At 46.0% G+C, this 22745-nt stretch overlaps 1 protein-coding gene across 3 annotated transcripts in view; it reads right to left on the reverse strand.

Moving 5' to 3' along the window:
• The window catches only part of GUCY2C (guanylate cyclase 2C), a 112286-nt gene that overhangs the window by 42892 nt on the left and 46649 nt on the right, over positions 1-22745 (reverse strand). For all 3 annotated transcript variants that reach the window (XM_075935275.1, XM_075935278.1, XM_075935284.1), the window contains 5 exons: positions 15398-15515; positions 12967-13105; positions 8355-8437; positions 5510-5621; positions 3411-3492 (listed from right to left, as the gene is read on the reverse strand). In XM_075935275.1, coding sequence (XP_075791390.1) covers positions 3411-3492; positions 5510-5621; positions 8355-8437; positions 12967-13105; positions 15398-15515 — 534 coding nt within the window. The remainder of the gene's footprint in view (positions 1-3410; positions 3493-5509; positions 5622-8354; positions 8438-12966; positions 13106-15397; positions 15516-22745) is intronic.

A 22745-nucleotide genomic window follows, 5' to 3' on the forward strand; every position in this document is an offset into this window, starting at 1 on the left:
AGTGTTTCTAATTGCTTGTAATCCGTCTTCATGTGGGATGTTGGTATATAGAGCTTCTACATCCATGGTGGCAAGGATGGTATTATTGGGGAGGTTATCGATGTTTTGTAATTTCCTTAGGAAGTCAGTAGTGTCTCGGAGATAGCTGGGGGTATTGGTTACGAAGGGTTTGAGAAGAGTGTCTACATAGCTGGATAGACCAGTAGTGAGCGTGCCAATACCAGAGATGATGGGACGTCCGGGGTGCCCAGGTTTATGGATCTTGGGAAGTAGATAGAACAATCCTGGTCGGGGGTCAGAAGGTGATTCTGTGAGGATTTGTTCCCGAGTAGCTGTGGGGAGGCTTTTAAGGAGACAGTGTAGTTTCTTTTGGTAGTCCAAGGTGGGATCAGAGGGGAGAGGTTTGTAAAATGTGGTGTTCGAGAGTTGTCTGGTTGCCTCCTGGTTATAGTCGGCCTTATTCATAATGACCACAGCACCCCCTTTGTCAGCTGGTTTGATTACAATGTCCAGGTTGTTTTTGAGACTCTGGATGGCATGGTGTTCAGCGCGGCTAAGATTGTGTGTCGCTTGTTGTCGTTTGTGAATAATGTCAGTCTGTGCGTTGTTGCGGAAGCTGTGTATATAGTGGCAAACATGGATCTGATGAGCCCTGACAGTAAGGCTCTTGCAGAAATGAGTTGTGCTATCCAGGAAAAGTCAACGGGGAGGGAACAGAATGACTTCTTGTGCAGGGACTTTACCTCTGGCAGATTCCCCAATTACGTGATTATTATATAGGGGAAACAATAATCCTTGGAACTGGGGCATGGAGTACCCTGTCTTTTCTGACCTCCCTCAACAGAAGAATGATAAGAAAACTGAAATAGAAAAGCAATTCATTGGAATTTCCACTCTTCTAAGCAGGTTATTCCTGTGTAAAAAAATACATGAGCCCCACATATTGGTTAGTGGAATGCTGACAAATCCTGAAAAAATGATTGGCAGCTGAGGAATGCTCTGGACCACTGAAGATTCTGGGAAGCTGACCAGCATAAATACTCTATGTTTCTAACATATTTTAACTGCCATTGCTAAGGAGAAAGGGGAATGGAATGTCCATTCCTGGCTGTAAATATTTTTTCTGATTTTAGTATGGAATGTTGAGCTGCTTTTGTACTATCTTAATTTACCAATAGGAGCACCAGTCAAAGTTCTGAAAAATTGAGATAATGGAGCTCTAGTTATCATGGGTCTCACTGTGTCTTCTGAGTTCTCCATATGAAGCTCTCACAGCATTCAAAAATAGAGATATCATAGAGGAGAAATTTTAGGATGATTAAGAAAACCTTAAATTGTGGAAAATTCCCATTACATAATCTTAACAAGAAAATTCTATGAACTATGAATAAATTAACTAATCCCAGTACAAAAGATAAAAATAATTTTTATTTATTAGTACCTAAACACTTATTGGACAGGAATAACATTTCCCATGTCGAATACTGGTATTGTGAGTTTTGAGGATTTAGGATTGATTTGTTTACTTGGAAGCCAGAACTACCCAGAAAAGTGTGGCATACTGGATGAGATATAAAAAAAATGACTGCTACTTTTGTTCATTTTCTTGCCTAATGGATCCTTAGGACTACTGTTATATTCTAAAAGAGATCAAACTTACTAGAGCAGGAGATTATTGCACAATCAAAACTAGGGACAGAAGCTCTCCATTTAAGTCGGGTTGCTTGTGGAACTTGGCTCTATTGATACGATATGCAAAATTGGTATGGGGATGTAGACAGTTGTTAACCAGGGAATTACATGGCTGGCAAAAGAGAATGCCATTATCAGGTGGTATTCCTTGACAATTATGAGGTGATCCACTGCATCGTCTGAATTAGCTAGGGCTGTGAAGTTTGGTAACATTTCTATATTCAAAAAGTAAATTCTTTAGAAAAAAAATAGCAAGAGTTGATTCTGAGGAATCCCCAGAATTTTTTCTGCATTGGAAGATCTCAGAGACCACAGTGTTGGGTGTGACATAACATTCTAAATAGAATTTAATGATTAATACCTTTGCCTCTTAATAGATTCACTGGAACAGATTCAGGAGGAATAGCAGCACTTCTGGCAGCAGTGCAAAGGGTTTGGAAATAGCTGTATGCCAAATTTCTGCTAATGCTCCAAGAAATAAACAAATACAGATTAACTCTGTTGGCATGTTTATTCTTAAGTTTGGGAACAATAAGCTCTTCTGTTTCTTGCATACAGCTGACATCCAATCATGGACTGACTACAATTTGGATTTTTACCTCATAAAAAGTGTTATCTAGCAAGGCGAACACATCAGGTAAAAATGACAAAGATTACAGTGTGCTACTAATCAGTCTTTCATGGAATCCAATTTTCTTGTTGTCTCTGGAGTCCTTTGATCTGTGGAAAAGGAGTCATCCAAGCTACTAAAGGCTCAGGTAAAATATACATCTTTGAAACCACCAGAAACAATGGTGCTGAGTCCTGTGAATATAAGATGTACTGGAAATGGGTTGAGATTTTTTGTCTGAGAGGATTATAGAGTGGATTTCAGTTATACAACAATCTAGCCAGAAAAATTTAGCCATAGAAAAAGAGTGTGAACAAGCTGCAGTGAGGCAGGAGGCGTCTGGGAAAACAGTAAGGGCACGTCCACATAGCAAGGCTCAACTCAAAATAAGGTATGCAAACTGATCTAAATCAACTGCGTAGTTTATTGGGAGTGTCTACACAGTACTTATTTTGAAATAGAGCACTCTTCCTCCAATTTCCCTTATTTCTCATACAATGAAGGTTACAGGAGTCAGAGTAAGAAGTCCTCCAACTTGAGAGTATTTTGACATTATTGCAAAATAAACTGCCTGCTGTAGACGCAGACTAAATTATTTCAAAATAACGCTATTTATTTAGAAATAATGTTGCTGTGTAGATGTACCCTAAGACAGAAAGTGGGTCTAGAGACTCTGGCACCAAAATTTTCTGGTGTTTTTATTTGTGCAATGACACAAGATAGAGTTATCCTTCCAGAATGAACTTTATCCAGAAGGATAAAGAAACATGGTAGAATAATATAAAGTGTGAGCAATACGTGATAAAAAGTCTGAAGATTGGCCTTGTCCTCACAAAGATATTTTCTGAGTATGTGTGTGTGCCTTTTCTAATGGGCAAAATAGGCCTATCTGTCATGGCTACCACTTGAGCATCTGGATCATTTTTCAAAGCAGAGTGTGCTGAATGCAGGTGCCATGCAAGTTGTGTGCATGGAGTGGCACACACAGAGAAACCAGTAAGAACTCTGCTGATGGGTGGGACATAATAAGACAAATGTTCAAGGAGATACCAAACAACCTATATCCAGAAGCAGCAAATGGAGGAGAGAAGAAGGATGGCAATGGTACCTCAACACCAGAAGAGCGATGATCAGAACCAATACCACGGTCCCTGTGAGTGCAAAGACAGCAATAGTCAGGATGTCCAGGCCTGCAAAGAAGAGAAATGGGAAAATATAAAAACTGAGAGAACACTGAACACGTATCAAAAAATACATACCCAGGGCCTGATGCAAAGCCCGTTCACATTAGTGGAAGACTGGCCTCCAGTTAGGAAAGCGGAAGATCAGGTCACCAATAAATACATTTACCAAGAAGATATGCATGAAGACTCACAAGGTGTCACACTGCCAAACCACCTGAAACATGAGTCTCAATGATAGAAGCCTACATGATTCCAAACTCCTTTTTCAATAATGTGACTGGGTGATATCTGAAATGGTAATATTACATTACCAGTTTCCTTCTTGAGACTCTGCTACTCTCTTGTGGCTGATGATAGTATAGCATGCTAAAGAATATTACACCACACATTAATACCATGTATTCAGATTCCTAAAGAACAAGAATAAAATTTATGTTGGGAGTCCATAGACCTCATCCAGAGATGGGTAGAGTGAAAGCCTTAATTGCAGGGAATGTGATGGGAAGAGTAGCAGCATTGGATAAGCTGTTGCAAATTACACACTATAAAGTGCTATGTTTTACAAGTGGCACCTCCCAAAACTGGAATTATCTGGTCCTGCAATATCGGTGGTCCAACATGACAATGGATGTTCCTGAATCAGAGAAGCCCATAGCCTAGTAACAGGAGGGCAATCCAGGAGGGGCTGGGCTGAAGCAGCGGGCTGCGGTAGGGGCTGGAAGGCCCCGACAGCCCGCGGCAATGGGACCGGGTCAGGGCAGCCCCTGGTAGCGCAGGATTGGGCCAAAGCCCCAGGCAGCATGTGGAAGTGGAGCCAGAGCCTGTGACCTGCTACGGGGCAGGAGCCTGAACTCCAGGCAGCCCACAGCAGTGGGACTGCGGCCAGGGATGGTGGCAGGCCCCAGCAGCATGGGGCCAGAGCTCCAGACAGTCCACAGAAGCAGGGTCAGAGCCCACAGGCTGCTGCAGGGCTAGGACTGGAGCCCAAGCATAAGCTTATCCGGTAGTTGACTGGAGTATCAACTACTCACTTCCCCGCTTGCTGCCTCTCAGAGGCGGCAGGGGGGAGGGGGAAGACAGCTTAAAAGCCAGTGTCCCCTACCACTTTCTCTGTGATGCTGCCTGGCCCCCATCCCCCACCCCGATGCCTCTATCAGAGGTACCGGGGGGAGGGGGGAGGAGGAGGCAGGATAGGGGAGACTGTAGCCAGCCTTGGCCACCGCGAACAGAAGGTGCTCCAGCAGCAGCTCGCAGCAGCCAGAGGCTGCTCTGTCACCAGCCCCTGTTCACGGTGGACAGGGCTGGCTGCCACAAACAGGGCTGGACTCAGTATGAACTGGGACCAAGCAGTACCGGCTGCCGGACTCTTACTACATTTAAAATGCAGAGGCGCAGCATAGGTGGTTCGCAGAACCGACATAAGCAAAGACTTCTCAGTCCCAGCTAGAGCCGGCTCCTGGAACTACCCCTGCTGTGGCTGTGCAGAGCGGTCCTTATCAACTAATCGTGTAGTTGATACATATTGTATTGAATACACAGTTAGCCAAATAACTGCAATTTAACATCCTTAATTTAAGTTCTAAGATGGTGGAGGTACTATTGTCTGGGCAAAAAAAGCACAAACCTTGCAAATGTAAAAAAATTAAAAGTTAGGGAGACACTTGCAATGCAACATTAACTCTTTCTCTTTGGTCCATCACAATAGCATTACACTTCACTTAACACTATCACTTGTATTCTCCAGTATGATGTCTTCCAGTTAACCATCCTGTACAACACAGATGAACTGTGCCACAACCAGAACAGTGAGGGGCCTGGCAGATGAACAGAAACAATCATCTGAAGTTATACTAGATGCATAAAAAAATGACAGGTTAAGTTAGAGTACTGTTATAGACCCAGCTCCTAATTGAGAGTCACTCTCTGTGACAATTAGGATTGAGTGGCTACATTGCACGATCAGTGTTATCTTAACTGTGCACAAGCACGTTTAATCAGGGACCAGTTTTAGTAGGTATCTCACCGGTGCTTGGAATGTCATTAGGCAGCTTTCCGTTCTTCCATATGAAAGATGGGCTGGAAGTAATTGGTTTGGTCTTATTCTGGTGAGTGTCATACTCCAAAAGGGTTTGGAACTGTGAAAATATAGAAATGAATTTTATTAAAAATCTCATGCTCAGTCCCTTTCCTTTGATTCCTCCTCCCATAATTCATGTCACAACTCTCAGGGTATGTCTACACTACAGTGCTATTTCAAATTAACTTAATTCGAAATAGTTAATTTGAATTAAGCTAATTCGAAATAACGCATCTATACACAAAAACTATTTTGAAATAGCGTTTTGCTATTTTGAAATAGCGCGTCCACACTGAGTGGACCCTGAACCGAAGTTAAGGCTGGCCGGAACCAGTGCTGGCGGGGCATCACGTTAGGACTTAGTGTGTGGGGCTGCTGCCTGAGGCTAACTATGCTCCGTGCTTAAAGGGACCCTACCCCCACCCTGGACAGACAGTTCACAGGGTTTTCCACTTGCTTGTCTACCTCGATGAGGGACAGCAAAGCTGTCCTGTCTTGGAGTGCCTTGAGTGCCCACACTCGGGACACCACAGCACTCGGCCACATGGAGCCAGAGCTGCCCCTGCGCACGCCGGTGCGTCTCGTGGAGTCGTTGCCATCAGCCCAGCTGCACTTGCTACAGGCTGCCATCCGGGGATCCAGGAGGCCCTGTGGGAGAGCGTCCATCTCGAGAAGCCCTCAGAGCCTCCCCGGTCCTCCCCACCGGGGGCTCATGCCCCATTCCTCCCTCATGTCCTTCCACTTACCCCTCCCTAACCCCCCTTCCTGATGTCAAATAAAAGACATGTATGTTCAAAAATAGAAACTGGGTTTATTGAACAAAACTGGGGGGGAATGGACCTCTGGGGAGACTGGGAAAAGGAGGTGGGAGAGGGGAAGAGAGAGGGTGGGAGAGCGGTGGGGGAACCCTGGGAGGAGGAAGCTGGAAGGGGGAAGCAAGGGGAAAAAGGGGGAGGGGAAGCTCAAGGCTCAGGGTTGGGGGTCTCACCAGATCAACATGACTTTCATGCAAACCTGCTCCTGGGTTCACCTGTGGCCTTCGGTGGCCAGGCTGGCAGCTATCCTACCATAGACGGCCGTGTTCCTCCGTCTAGGGCTGAGATCGTGGAAGTTGGTGGCATCCCCTCCAAACCTGAATAAGGTCCATGATCTCCAACCTGGACCAGGAAGGCACCCGCCTTCTCCAGCCCCTGTCAGGCTCCTGGGAGCTGGCACACTGCTCCTGGGGAGCGGTGGAGGGCTGGCTACCAGTGGCTTGCTGGCTCATGTTTTGGGGCTACTGGAGCAGGGGCCCCAGTGGCCATTGCTAGCTCTGGGCTGGCAGGCTTGGAGCTGGCACAGGCACTATGGCGAGGGTCTACCCCTTTAATGGCTCCGGGGCTGGGGGAGAGGAGAGTAAGTTTTCCTGGTTGTGCTCAGGGTGGCCACCAGAGCTCCCTGGGAAGGGCTGGAGGCCCCCTATTTCGAATTAAGTGTCTACACATTACTTAATTCGAAATAGTTATTTTGAATTTGGTGTTACTCCTCGTAGACTGAGGTTTACCAAATTCGAAATAAGTGTTCCACTATTTCAAATTTATTTCAAAATAGCGGTTTGGCTGTGTAGACGCTATTAAAGTTAATTCGAAATAACTGCTGTTATTTCGAATTAACTTTATAGGGTAGACATACCCTCAGCAAAATAGACTCATGCCCTCTACTAAAGTGATGTGTCATCCTCTAGCCTGGTCCATGTCTCTGTTTTTCATATTCTGGCTGTACTACTACTCTGTCCTTCTCAGAGGTACAGCAATCCCACAAAGTCTCTGGTATTTTTGACTACATCATTCTGCCAAGTCCTCAGAGTGATTTCTTTCCCCACTTGCTTCGTTGCACTGCTGTGAATGGGCATGCCCTCACACATGTCCACACAGCAAGGCTAAAACCGAAATAAGCCACGCAACGTGAGCTACATCAATTGTGTAGCTTAAGTCAAAATAGCTTATTTCGGCTTTTTTCGCTGTCTACACAGCAAGAAGTCCGAGAAAGAGCACTCTTCCTCTGACTTCCTCATTTTAGGAGAAGTAAGGGGTTACAGGAGTCAGATTAAGAAGTCCTCCAGCTCGACATTATTTCAACATGACATCGAAATAACTGCTTGTAGTGTAGACATGGACTATGTTATTTCAGAATAACACCAGTTATTTTGAAATAACGCTGCTGTGTAGACATAGCCTGGCAGAGATTAAACAAACAAGCTCTTTGGGGCCTGTTCAATACCAACAAGGCACACCAGCAAGGTTTGTTCTGTCTGGAGTGGGGAAAGCTGCCCTACCACTGAAAGCCAAGAGAGGCTCACTGAAAGACAGCAACCAGTTTCACTTTTCCCAAAGTTGCACAACTGAGCCACAAAACAATATACCCCATGAGGAGGGACTGGAGATACAGCCCATCTAGACTAAGCCCAAAGAGCTGATCCAGGAAGACTGCCTGAGTTCTAGGCCATCCTTACTCTTCTTTAATTTCACACAAATTTCCCTCTCCCAGAAGGGAAGAAAGCGATGAGAGGGCTCCTCATTTGTTTGCTTGCTCAAAGAACCCCTTGGGCAGCTGCCAGGAGGGTGAGAAAGATGTTACAAGGACCTGAAGTGGGATCTGGGAGGGACCAGAGGGGATCCTTGGCCCCAACACCTTCACTACACTGACAGTTATAATACACCTCCATTTCAGGTCTGGCTATCACACTCCAACCCAGATCCCTCTAGTTCCTCTCTCTCATATCATAGAATATCTTCTTAATTGAATCACATACTTTCTTGTCTGTTGTTGTATACAGTAAGGAGAAATTCACATCAAGATCTCCAAATTCATCCAGGGTTACTGGACCCAGTGCACCTGCAGATACAAGGAACAGATCAATAAAGGAGCCTGGCACTTTCCTACGATGCATTAATACATGACAGGAAGAGAGGTGGAAATTAAGAAACTTCTGACATTCGGGTTTTTCTTCCCATCCACCTTCTGCATCCACACTAGTGGGTGCTAAGAAGGGTACTCATCAATTTATTTAGCCTCTGATTCTCCCTTATTTCATTACTACGTTTGAGTTAAAAATACGAGTTTAACATTGGTAAAAGGAGCAGAACTGACAGTACTGAAGAATGAAGTTCTCCTTAACCTCAGAAAAGATACAACTCACATTGCAACCAGTCTGTTTTACTTCCATATACTGATCTTACTAAAGTGCCTTGACGGGACCAATTCTAGGTGTAAGAATGAAACTCTGCTTCTACCTTTGGTCTCAAAGTCTGTCATCAAAGAGAGATATTTTATGATCTTTTCTATTGGCTTCACTTGGGCTTCATCTTTTGAGGGATTCCTGTTTCGAGCTAATAACCTCATTCTCTAAGGGTATGTCTACACTACAGTGTTATTTCAAAATATCTTATTTTGAAATAGTTAATATTTGCTATTTCGAAATAGCACGTTCACACTGAGTGGACTGTGAATTCATTTAAGGCTGGCCGGAACCAGTTCCAGCAGGGCACCAGGTCAGGACTTACCTTGTATGGCTGCTGCCTGAGGCTACCTGAGGTCTGTCCCTAAAGGACTCCCCCACCTCCCCCAGACAGCCGGTTCTCAGGTTTCCCTGCTTGCTTGTCTACCTCAATGAGGGACAGCAAAGCATTTGTGTCTCGGTGTGTACAACACAGATGAACTGTGCCACAACCAGACATCACAGCACTCTGCAACATGGAGCCAGAGTTCAGGACATCACAGCACTCTGCAACATGGAGCCAGAGTTCAGGACATCACAGCACTCTGCAACATGGAGCCAGAGCTGTCCCTGGGCACTCTGGTGCTTCTCTTGGACGCATTGCTGCAAGCCTGGCTATACTTGCTGCAGGCTGCCATCCGGGCGGTCCATCGGGGGGCTATCAGTATTCAGGAGGCCATGTGAGAGAGCTGCCATCCTGAGGAGCACTAACAGTCTCCCTGGTCTGCCCCACTGGGGGCTTGTGCCTCATTCCTCCCTCACGTCCTTCCATTTACCCCTCCCAGTCCCCCTTCCTGATGTACAACAAAATACACGTTTTTTTCATAAACACCAACTGTCTTTATTTAACAAAACTGGGCAGAGGGGAATGAAACTCTAGTGAGACTGGGGAAAGTAGGCAAGAGGAGAGAGGGTGGGAGAGGGGAGGGGGAAACCTGGGCGGAGGGAGCTAGAAGGGGGAAGCAAGGGGAAGAAGGGAGAGGGGAAGCTCAGGGGTGGAGGTCTCGCCAGGCCAACTGTCTCCCAGCATCGCGGATGTGGGTGCCTCGGCATCCCCAGGGAGATGGGGAGGAGTGGAGGGTGTGGAGGGAGAAGCAGGAGGGGGAGAAGAAGTGGGAGGAGGAGCGGTAGCTGGGGAGGCAGCAGGGGCTGGAGCAGCAGGAGGCAGCACGCTTTGCACCAGGGTCTGCAGGTGTTGGCAGATGGCACGGCCCTGGGCAAGCTACTCCCGCTGGAGCTCCAAGTTTTCTTGCACCCAGTTCTGGAGGGTGCGGTGCAGGGCTCGCAGTTCCCCCAAGTGCTGCTGTTGGTACCCCTTCACTGCACAGGTGGTCCTGCGGAGCCCTCAGGTGCGGTAGCATGTCCTGGGCGGGGTAGTGCACCCTGCACGCACAGCTGGTGCGGCTGTGGAGAAACAAGAGAAGCGGTCAGTTCTCCCTCGGGACACAGTGGGTGAAGCCCAGCCCCACTCTGCAAGGTTAGGATGACCGTGCCCTGCACCATCATAGCCGATGTGCTTGCACACAGGCCATGGTCAGAATGTCCTGCTATCCCCAGGAGTGGGAGCTGCCCCGAGACCACACCCATGCCCCTGTACTGTGTACAGTGTGGCTGAGGTGGGGGGGACATGTCCCCTGCCTCTGTGTAGAATAGCCTTGTGGAGGAAGGGCGTCCTGCTGTGTCCCACCCCAGGATCAGGAGCAGGTCATGTCTCTTCACACATGCGTGTGGCTAACAGGCCAAAGCCCCTGTGTGGCAGCCAGCTGGGGCCACGTGCCCAAGGGAGGCATGGCACATGCTCGCACTTGCACAGGTTGCTGCATGATCCGTGGTCAGCAAGGCCCAAGCACGCGGTCCCTGGTCTCCCTCTCCGCCCCCCAACAAGGAGACAGTGATGGCACTCACATGTTGTTGCCTCCCCAGATGATACTGGTGATGGGTCTGCTGGGACGGCTCGGGGGTCCTGGCTGCGTGGCACGCTCCCTCTGGGCTCCTGCAGCTCCTGGCGCTCCTCCTCCATGCCCTGGTCAGGGCCCTCTGCTCCAGGATCGATGATCCCCAGGGTGGCACAGACCGTCCCACCCGCCAGGATGCGATCCAGGGCGTCAAAATAGGGGCAGGTGTCTGCCCCTGTGTGGGAGCTGCCCCGTGTGGCCCTGGCATAGGCCTGCCGCAGCTCCTTCAGTTTCATGCGTGCCTGTTCCTGGGTGCGCATGTGACCTTTGATGGCCAGGCTGGCAGCCAGCCGTCTGTAGACGGCTGCGTTCCTCCGTCTAGTGCAGAGATCATGGACATTGGAGGCATCCCCCCAAACCTCAATCAGGTTCATGATCTCCTCACTGAACCAGGAAGGCTCCTGCCTTCTCTGACCCCTGGCAGGCTCCTGGGAGCTGGGGGACTGGGCCCAGGGAGCAGTGGAGGGCTGGCTGGCACTGGCTGCCTGGCTCATGGTGAGGCCACTGTGTCAGGGGCAGTGACTGTTGGCTCTGTGCTGGCAGGCTTGCAGCTGGCACTGTGGCCAGAGTCTACCCCTATAAGGGATCCGGGGCTTGGGAAGAGGAGAGGAGTTTTCCTGGTTTGGCCCAGAGTGGCCACCAGGGCACACTGGGAAGGGATGGAGGTCCCCTATTTCAAAATAAGCATCTACACAGCTCTTATTTCGACTTTAGCTATTTCGAATTTGGTGTTTTTCCTCGTAGAATGAGGTCTACAAATTCGAAATAAGCGCTCCGCTATTTCAAATTTATTTCGAAATAGCAATTTGGCTGTGTAGATGCTAGGAAAGTTATTTCGAAATAATGGTATAGTGGTTTGCTGTGTTATTTCGAAATAACAAAATAGCGGTTTGCTGTGTAGACATACCCTAACTCAGGATATGTTAATGTTCTAAACTAAGGATTTTTGGGAGGAAGCTTCAAAAGCATTCATTGTTAACCTAATTCTGCACCTTCTGAAGTAAATGGTGAAATTGATGCTGATGCTTTATGTTATCTATTATACATATACCCCTGCATTACCATCCAGAACAATGACAAAAGAAGAACTTGCTACATTTGCGGGCCATAGGGGAATGAAGCTTTGAGATAGATTTGGTTGTGTTGAGCCCAAAATAAAACCTGGATGCCAGTCAGATGACAGGGAAGAGTCTAGTGGACTCTGCAATGCACTTGGTTGCATCACTGTTACACATCCTTTGGTCTACCCAGGCAATAGACCCATGTAGACAATTCACTCCTCTATACCTACATCAGAAAAGTACAGTATTATCCAAGGTAATAAGGCTATGGAGTTTAATATATATCATCCTACTCTGTGCCGATCAGGGTGTGCCTTTCCCACTAACAGAAATATCGATCCTAGGTCATTTCTTTAGCCTTTACACCTGGTGAAGAGCCTGCAGCCAGGAGAGATTTTGGCCCCCAAACATTTTGGCCCTAAATTGAAATTTATACATTTATAAAATGCTTCACCTCTTGTTTTATATGTGACACATGGGGAGTGGGATTCTCTGTATATGGACACGGGCATCTGTTAGCCTAGGTAGGGGAAGGCTTGCCTTCCCAAACTGTCAGACATGGTTCTGTCCACATTCTGCCCCTAGAACACCTGCTGTAGGCATTGTATGGGCAGAGTGTTGCTGCCCCCAGTGCCCACCCTCCCTGTGTTCTGGGCTGGGCAGGCTGGAGCCAAGCAGTCTCCTCCTTCCCTGGTGCTCTGAGGGCAGGGAAGACTGGAGTCACACAGATTCTTCCCTCCCTGGTGCTCCGGAGGCTGGGACGACTGGGGCATGCATATGTCCCCTCCCATCTCTTTCTCTCCCCATGTTGTGGGGGGCCCACTTGGCATCCTCCCCTCCCCGTAGTGGGTGCCGGGCCTTAGCAGAGGGGGTGGGACTGTAGGTGGGGCTAGGGGCAGCCTCCCCTAGCCTCAGCTGCAATCAATCATCCATTTTTATAGATATTATTTAGTCTTTTTTTCAGTGCTGATTATCATATTTCAAAAATCAATTGAACAAAACAAGAAGGAAGACAACTCATTGCAGAATTTGAACCAGTTGAGTGGTAAGGGAACTTCCCCTCGTGCCCTCCTGGAAACCAAACTCCCTCTCCCTCTCAGTGAGCTGTTGCTCAGGATTGTACTTGGTTACCTTTAAAAGTGATGTTCCGAAATTGATCAATGAAAACACTAGGACTCTCAATTAGCTGTTGGGAGCTCAGAAGTTTCTTCAGGGCATGTCCAAAGAGCAAGACTCCATCCAAATAGCCAACAATATAGTCATTATTCAGCTAGAATGGAGGAAAAAAAGAAGTTGGCAACATATTTGTTTATACCTCCATCCAAAACTACAGCACAGTTGGGGTATTAGCTCAGCAGAAACTTCAGGAATAGAACAACAGAAGCTGCTGCGGGTCAGAGTGTGGTACATTGGTAGTGGTGTGAGGGAGGAAGCACCTAGGCTTGGAAAAATGGGGTGCTGCAAGGTGCGATTGATATGTAAAGCAGAGTGAGGTGAGAGAGTCACAGGACTATAGTAAGAGGGTACTGCAGATCAAGCCCTGCCATAGCAGACACTTCCTGAGAAATGTTGTATTCTGAATCTTCCATGCCTTGTGTTTTAGTTCGCTAGTCTATAAAACTTGATGGCTCTTTGCAGGTTTCTAGAACCCTGCCAGGGAGACTTGCTAATATTAAACTGACATAAGGCACTGATCCTGCATGACTCTTTGCTGATGCAACTAAGGTAGCAGAGAGAACCCAGAACAGAAATGCAGATGCACAAGCTCCAAACAAAGCTGGATCTGCTGTGACATTATAGCTGGGGCTACGTCTACACTACAGAGTTTTTTTTGGAAAAACAACTGTTTTTCCAAAAAAATTTCAATTACGTCCACACTGCAATCACATTCTTTTGAAAGAAAATTGAAAGAACGGAGGGGGTTTTCCAGCATTAGTAATCCTCTTTCTACAAGGAAGAAGCCTTTTTCCGAAAGAGCTCTTTCGGAAAAAGGCATGTGTGATGGGGCGAACAAGCCCCACACTAAAGGGCTGGGAGTAGCCCAGGCCCAGCTGGCTGAAAGAGCTCTTACAGCCCTGCTGGGCATGCTCCCAGTAGGGACAGTATATAAAGCAGGCAATTGCCCAGCAGGAGAGAAGGCAACTAGAGGTTAGGAGGAGCCAGGCTGCAAACCTGGTGTTCGTGTGACAATTCGGACCAGACTGAAGGCCAGTGCTGGTCCCCGGGAGTGAAGCCGGCCACAACCCCGCAGAGTAACGGGAACACCTACCCTGCCGACCCCAGCCCTGGTAAGGACCACCGCACAGGCGGACAGACTAAGAGGGGTGCCAGGGTGGTAGGAAGCAGCCCAGGGCAGAGGTTTCCTAATTCAGCTCGGTGCGTAGCAGTTGGATTCCCCACCGAGCCGGCAGGACCTAGAGTCCCTGCCTACAGGGCCCTGGGCTGGGACCCAGTGGAGAGGGAGGGCCCGGGTCCCCCTACCACCCTTTGCCGCACCTGGGGAATCACTCTGGCCAGGAGAGGCTTCTTCCCCAGAACTAGGCCGTGGGTACCGTATATGCCCTGAGAGAGGGGCCGGGACTTTGGGTACCGTATATGCCCTGAGAGAGGGGCCGAGACTTTTGGGACTTTGGGTACTGTATATGCCCTGAGAGAAGGGCCTGGACCGAGACACAGGCCAGTAGAAGGGGGCCGCAACCCCCGTCAGGGGTGTGCCCCTTGACAGCATGTATGGAGAGAGAAGAGGGAGTTATTTTGGAAGAAAAAGAAAGAGGAAAAAGCCCAGGTGCCCTGGTGGCCATTCCATCCATAGTAATCACAGTTTAAATGCAAGATAGTGTCCTCTTCAAATCCCCCACTTATTCTCCTTGGGGGGCAAGTTGTTTCATCTCTGTTTTCCCACAACTCCCCCAAATTCCAGACCCTACTTTTCCCCTGGCTTCATCTGACTCTCAGCCCTTGTTTCCTCCACTATCTGTCTCTCTCAAACTTGGCCACTGCTCCCTTTTCCTCACAGCCCCACAACATCTATAAATACTGCCTGAAATATGTAGTATTGCTACTCTAAAAAACATCTGATAGATTTGAGCTAGAGTCCCTATTTTCCCAGATCTCTCCCAAGTCTGATGAACTAGACACTAACAGGCCAATTAAAAAGTTTGAACTTAGTTTGGGCTTCATAATGTAGCATAACTAGCTTGTACCTTTGCCTTGTGATGTTGTATCCCTTCTGCCACCTTACATCGTGATGGCAGACTATAGAAGGAGAATGAGAAGTAATCCTGCACTGTCATTGCATGAAGAGCTAAATGCTGCTGTATCATGCTGCTCTGTTGCAATGTGATTAATTTGTTTTGTGAGATGCATATGTAACCATCACTGCTCTCAGCTTAGACTGTAGAGCTCACTCATTCTTATCTCTTGCTGTAGGTGGTCCCAGTGCCACTACATGGGACAGTGAACGACACCCACTAGGTGTGTGGGTTACACGTACAGTCAATAGCAGATTTTTTTTCTAGAAGTGAACTGGATTAACTGACAGGGTATTAAATAGTATGGTTACCAGGTAGTCTTCTGTGGAATTGGTGGAATTCGGTCTGTAACTGGGTGGTGGCAGCGTCAGAACAAGGACATTCTGCATATAATTGGCGGATGTGGTGTTTTCCTGAAAGTATATGTTACTGCAAAGAAAAAACACAAGTGCAATAGGACAACGATAACAGGAACAGGGGAGACCTCTAACTCTGAATACCTAGGGAGACCTTCCCCTCTCCCCCAAAGGGAACTGTTGGGGTGTGTCTAGACTACATGCCTCCTTCGACGGAGGCATGTAGATTAGCCAGATCGGAAGAGGGAAATGAAGCCGCGATTAAAATAATCGCGGCTTCATTTAAATTTAAATGGCTGCCCCGATCTGCCGATCAGCTGTTTGTCGGCAGATCGGGGCAGTCTGGACGCGATGCGCCGACAAAGAAGCCTTTCTTCATCGGCACAGGTAAACCTGGTTTCACGAGGCATACCTGTGCCGATGAAGAAAGGCTTCTTTGTCGGCGCGACGCGTCCAGACTGCCCCGATCTGCCGACAAACAGCTGATCGGCAGATCGGGGCAGCCATTTAAATTTAAATGAAGCCGCGATTATTTTAATCGCGGCTTCATTTCCCTCTTCCGATCTGGCTAATCTACATGCCTCCGTCGAAGGAGGCATGTAGTCTAGACACACCCCAGGTTACAGACTCACATGCTGGTTCTCAAACAAACGTTTTGACATTTTAAATCACTTTTCACTAGAAGATACATCCCCTTCCATTGTTCACACAGTCCCTGGGGCAACTATAGTGCTTAGTTACACAATATGGTAATATTGGAACAGATCTGAAGAGACCAGATAAAAATAAACACATATGCTTAAGTAGGTACTATTGCCCTGGTTTGTTTTTGTGCTGTTTATTTTCTCTGACTGCCTGCAGCACTTTAAACTTAGCTTTTTGGTTCTAGGACTCAGTCTGTCTATCTAGTCTCCTAACTGCTTAATACCAAGGTATTTAGGCTCCTAACTCCACTAAATCAGTCGAGTTAGGAGCCTAAATACCTTGGTAAATTTGGGTCTGGGTCACTTCTTGGTGTCTTCAGACTCTACTACAATTTCTCCAGGATATTTGGTTAATTTGTTTTTGACCTCCTCTAATTTTGGTGTCCTTTACAAATTTGATCATGGCAGAATTTACAATAAAGAAACACTTGGCCAAGGAAGCTGTTTTTCCTTAGATTGGTGAGCTGAAAGAGACTGTGGAAAGAAAACCATCAACATTTGGGATGCTTCTACACTGCACCCTTACCTTGAAATAAAGCGCTATTCTGAATCGTCCACAAGAGTTACAGGGATGCCGGAATAGCGCGCCTGTTATTTCAAAATCTATTTCAAAATAACGGGCTGCTTTAAAAATGCAGCATAGCTATTTCAGGATAATTCCAGTATCCTGAAAGAGCTCCGCAGTGTAGACGTAGCCTTGGTGATCAGCTACACTAGCAGAATGTGTCACTATTTGAAGATGGCTGCGACATCACCCCATGACAGGAGCAGCTCCACAGGCCACAGTCAGAACCACTTGCTGAAAGCATCAGTCAGAGGAGATTGACTATAAGTATCAATGGGAAAGGGCAGTATTATGCTTTTGATACAGTTGGATTGCTAAAAAAAATACCCCTCCTGTTATGAATCTCCTCCCATAACTCACATTTGATTGCTCATTCTTGTCTTTTTAACTTTCAGAATGAATTTAGTGCCAGAGTAAGAGCTTTGGAGACCAAAATCCTCTCTTTAGCCCAAGCACAGACAGCAGCAGCATTCCCTATCTCATGCACACACACTACCCTGGTCCATAAATAATATCCTCAGACTCACACTGCATTTTTCACCCTGAGGAATAACCCTGTGCTTTACAATCAGGTTTCGGATTGACCAATGGAGAAAATTCTATGGTGTCCACAGGATTTAGTAGCTCTCCAAAATCCCTCCTATCAGTGGTACTTAAGTCTTCTACATATCAACATCGATGTTTGAATCTTGGCTGGAAAAGGTCTGTTGGCCCAACTGAATTTAAATCCACAGAGATACCTGGGGAACTCCACCACTAAAGAGGGGCCTGACACAGTTACGCTCTGCTGAGTGTTTGATTTTGAATACTTTTGTGTACGAGAAGACCTGATCTGACTCAAACACAAGCAGCAGCAAATGGCAGGAGGGCACGGTAGCATTGAGGCATCTGGCCCTGTCAGAAGACCACATACTGCAGCAATAGCAGTGGTGGCGCCAAACTTCCCACTGAAGGAAGAAAAGATTATCTTATCCTCCACAGTCCAGACAGAGTAAAGATTTAGTCTGTGCTACCATGCACAGACCACCCTACTTGAAGATATTTTTAGAAAAGGTGGTGATACGGAGCCGCGTATTAATACATTTATTTTCAAAATATCTTTGTAAAGGTTGTCTATATGGCACTGGAAAAGTGCATTAGAAGGGTGTGATTTATAAAATGTTCTAACTGCCCCATGTAGACGTTACAGGCATAAACTAAAAGATTTTGTTAATAAAATCTTTTTAGCTTGTTCCAGGAGGGGCTATACAGGGCAATAGTAACACAGTTCATTAAAGTGCTTTATAAATCACACCCCTCTAACGTACTTTGCCAATGCCATATACACAAACCCTTAATGAAGAGCCCCCAAGGTCCAGGAACGTGGCTCAAGTGTCTAAGTCCAAGGCGTGTACCTTAATTAGGAGCACATCTTCCTCCCCACTCTACTGTTTACAACTATATCGAACAAAACACCACTGAAATAAAAGCAGTTGGTTGTGAGAGAGGCAAACCATTTCAGACACTAATCTGCACACTGGTGAAGGCAGGGAAATTATGGTTAAGGACATGAAGGCATCCCCCTCTGATTTTATGGAAAGTGTCATGTGATCCTCAATGTCAATAAATAGCTTACAGAACTCAATGTTTTAAAGGAGTCATCTGAAAAACACACCACTTAAGTGAACTTCACACTACTTCACTTATTCCCTTTGGAGAAGAGAAAAGATTGAGTTGAGCCTGTCAGGCTTCAACCTGTCATTGTAAGAGGTGTTTGAACCTAAAAACATAAGAATGGCCATACTGGGTCAGACTAAAGGTCCATCCAGCCCAGTACCCTCTCTGCCGACAGTGGCCAATGCCAGGTGCCAAAGAGGGAGTGAACCGAACATGTAATGATTAAGCGATATCTCTCCTGCCATCCATCTCCACCCTCTGACAAACAGAGGCGTGGAACACCATTCCTTACCCATACTGGCTAATAGCCATTTATGGACTTAACCTCCATAAATTTATCTAGTTCTCTTTTAAACCTTGTTATAGTCCTAGCCTTCACAGCCTCCTTAGGCAAGGAGTTCCACAGATTGACTATGTGCTGTATGACTATGTGCTGTATTTATTTGTTTTAAATCTGCTGCCCATTAGTTTCATTTGGTGGCCCCTAGTTCTTATATTATGGGAACAAGTAAATAACTTTTCCTTATTCACTTTCTCCACACCACTCATGATTTTATATACCTCTATCATATCTCCCCTTAGTCTCCTCTTTTCCAAGCTGAGAAGTCCCAGTCTCTTCAATCTCTCCTCGTATGGGACCCGTTCCAAACTCCTAATCATTGTAGTTGCCCTTCTCTGAACCTTTTCTAATGCCGGTATATTTTTTTTGAGATGAGGAGACCACATCTGTACACAGTATTCAAGATGTGGGCATACCATGGATTTATATAAGAGCAATAAGATATTCTCCATCTTATTCTCTATCCCTTTTTTAATGATTCCTAACATCCTGTTTGCTTTTTTGACTGCTGCTCCACACTGCATGGACGTCTTCAGAGAACTATCTACGATGACTCCAATATCTCTTTCCTGATTAGTTGTAGCTAAATTAGTCTCCATCATATTATATGTATAGTTGGGGTTATTTTTCCCAATGTGCACTACTTTACATTTATCCACATTAAATTTCATTTGCCATTTTGTGGCCCAGTCACTTAGTTTGGTGAGATCTTTTTGAAGTTCTTCACAGTCTACTTTGGTTTTAACTACCTTGAGTAGTTTAGTATCGTCTGCAAACTTTGCCACCTCACTGTTTACCCCTTTCTCCAGATCATTTATGAATACGTTGAATAGGATTGGTCCTAGGACTGACCCTTGGGGAACACCACTAGTTACCCCTCTCAATTCTGAAAATTTACCATTTATTCCTACCCTTTGTTTCCTGTCTTTTAACCAGTTCTCAGTCCATGAAAGGGTCTTCCCTCTTATCCCATGACAACTTAATTTACTTAAGAGCCTTTGGTGAGGGACCTTGTCAAAGGCTTTCTGGAAATCTAAGTACACTATATCTACTAGATCCCCCTTGTCCATATGTTTGTTGACTCCTTCAAAGAACTCTAATAGATTAGTAAGACATGATTTCCCTTTACAGAAACCATGTTGACTTTTGCCCAACAAATTATGTTCTTCTATGTGTCTGACAATTTTATTCTTTACTATTGTTTTAACTAATTTGCCCGGTACTGATGTTAGACTTACCAGTCTGTAACTGCCGGGATCGCCTCTAGAGCCCTTTCTAAATATTGGTGTTACATTAGCTATCTTCCAGTCATTGGGTACAGAAGCTGATTTAAAGAATAGGTTACAAACCATAGTTAACAGTTCCGCAATTTCCCATTTGAGTTCTTTCTGAACTCTTGGGTGAATGCCATCTGGTCCTGGTGACTTGTTACTATCAATTAATTCCAAAACCTCCTCTAATGACACTTCAATCTGTGACAAGTCTTCAGATTTGTCACCTACAAAGGATGGGTCAGGTTTGGGAATCTCCCTAACATCCTCAGCCGTGAAGACTGAAGCAAAGAATTCATTTGGTTTCTCTGCAATGACTTTATCATCTTTAAGTGCTCCTTTTGTATCTCGATCGTCCAGGGGCCCCACTGGTTGTTTAGCAGGCTTCCTGCTTCTGATGTACTTAAAAAAACATGTTATTACCTTTTGAGTTTTTGGCTAGCTGTTCTTCAAACTCCTTTCTGGCTTTTTTTATTCCATTTTTACACTTAATTTGGCCGTGTTTATGCTCCTTTCTATTTACCTCACTAGGATTTCACATCCACTTTTTAAAAGATGCCTTTTTATCTCTCACTGCTTCTTTTACATGGTTGTTAAGCCACGGTGGCTCTTTTTTAGTTCTTCTTTATGCTTTTTAATTTGGGGTATTTATTTAAGTTGGGCCTCTATTGTGGTGTCTTTGAAAAGTGTCCATGCAACTTGCAGGGATTTTACTTTGGTCACTGTACCTTTTAATTTCTGTTTTACTAACCTCCCCATTTTTGCATAGTTCCCCTTTCTGAAATTAAATGCCACAGTGTTGGGCTGCTGAGGTGTTCTTCCTACCACAGGAATGTTAAATATTATTATATTATGGTCACTATTTCCAAGCGGTCCTGTTATATTTACCTCTTGGACCAGATCCTGCGTGCCACTTAGGACTAAATCGAGAATTGCCTCTCCCCTTGTGGGTTCCTCTACCAGCTGCTCCAAGAAGCAGTCATTTAAGGTATCAAGAAATTTTGTCTCTGCATTTCGTCCTGAGGTGACATGTAACCAGTCAATATGGGGATAGTTGAAATCCCCCACTATTATTGAGTTCTTTATTTTGATAGACTCTCTAATCTCCCTTAGCATTTCATAGTCACTATTACTGTCCTGGTCAGGTGGTCGATAATAGATCCCTACTGTTATATTCTTATTAGAGCAGAGAATTACTATCCATAGTGATTCTATGGAACATCTTGATTCATTTAAGATTTTTACTTTGATTCTAAATTTTCTTTCATATATAGTGCCGTTCCCCCACTTGCACGACCTGTTCTGTCCTTCCAATATATTTTGTATCCTGGAATGATTGTGTCCCATTGATTGTCCTCATTCCACCAGTTTCTGTGATGCCTATTATATCAGTATCCTTCCTTAACACAAGGCACTCTAGTTCACCCATCGTATCTTTTAGACTTCTAGCATTTGTGTACAAGCACTTTAAAAACTTGTCACTGTTTAGTTGTCTGCTCTTTTCTGATGTGTCAGATTCCTTTTTATGTGAATGTTTTTCATCTGATCTGGCCCATACTTTATCCTCTTCCATCTTTTCCTCCTGACTAAACCCTAGAGAATCTCTATCAATAGACTCTCCTCTAAGAGACATCTCTGTCCGATCCACATGATCCTCCATATCAATTGGCTTTCCCCCCATCTCTTAGTTTAAAAACTGCTCAGCAAACTTTTTAATGTTAAGTGCCAGCAGTCTGGATCCACTATGGTTTAGGTGGAGCCCATCCTTCCTGTATAGGCTCCCCCATCCCAAAAGTAACCCCAGTTCCTTATAAAGCTAAATCTCTCCTCCCTACACCATCGTCTAATCCACACATTGAGACTCTGAAGCTCTGCCTGTCTATCTGACCCTGTGCGTGGAACTGGAAGCATTTCTGAGAATGCCACCATAGAGGTCCTGGATATCAGTCTCTTTCCTAGCAGCCTAAATTTGGCCTCCAGGATGTCTCTGCTTTCCTTCCCTATGTCATTGGTATCTACATGTACCACGACCACCTGCTTCTCCTCAGCACTACACATAAGTCTATCTAGATGCCTCGAGAGATCTGCATCCTTTGCACCAGGCAGGCAAGTCATCATACAGTTCTCCCGGGCATCACAAACCCAACTATCTACATTTCTAATGATCGAATCTCCCATTACTAACTGCCTTTTCCTCCTGACTGGAGTTCCCTCCCCCGGAAAGGTAACCTCAGTGCGAGAGGATACTCCAACATCTGGAAGGACGGTCCCGACTATGGGAAGGTTTCCCTTTGCTCCTGTTGACTGCTCTCCTTCCCTGAGCCTTTCATCCTCCTTAACAGCATAGGGAATGTCTGACCGGAGGTGGGACAATTCTAGAGTGTCCCAGAAAGCCTCATCTATGTACCTCTCTGCCTCCCTCAGCTCCTCCAATTCAGCCACCCTGGCCTCCAAAGCCCATACGAGGTCTCTGAGGGCCAGGAGCTCCTTGCACCGAATGCACACATACGCCACCTGCCCTCAGGGCAGGTAATCACACATGCTACACTGAGCACAATAAACAGGATAGCCCCCACTCTGCTGCTGGGCTTCTGCCTGCATTCTCTCCTAGAGCTACCTAGGTTATTGATAGGGTTTCTAATTAATCAAAAACTTCCTGATTTAAAACCTTTAAACTATAAAGAATGACAAGTGTATCTTGGCCCCTTCCCACTCCCCTTCCAAACTCCCTCTCAAAACTCCCTGTTTGCTGCTCCTGGTCGCTGAC

Source organism: Pelodiscus sinensis, chromosome 1, assembly GCF_049634645.1.
Source record: "Pelodiscus sinensis isolate JC-2024 chromosome 1, ASM4963464v1, whole genome shotgun sequence".
Lineage (NCBI taxonomy): Eukaryota > Metazoa > Chordata > Testudines > Trionychidae > Pelodiscus > Pelodiscus sinensis.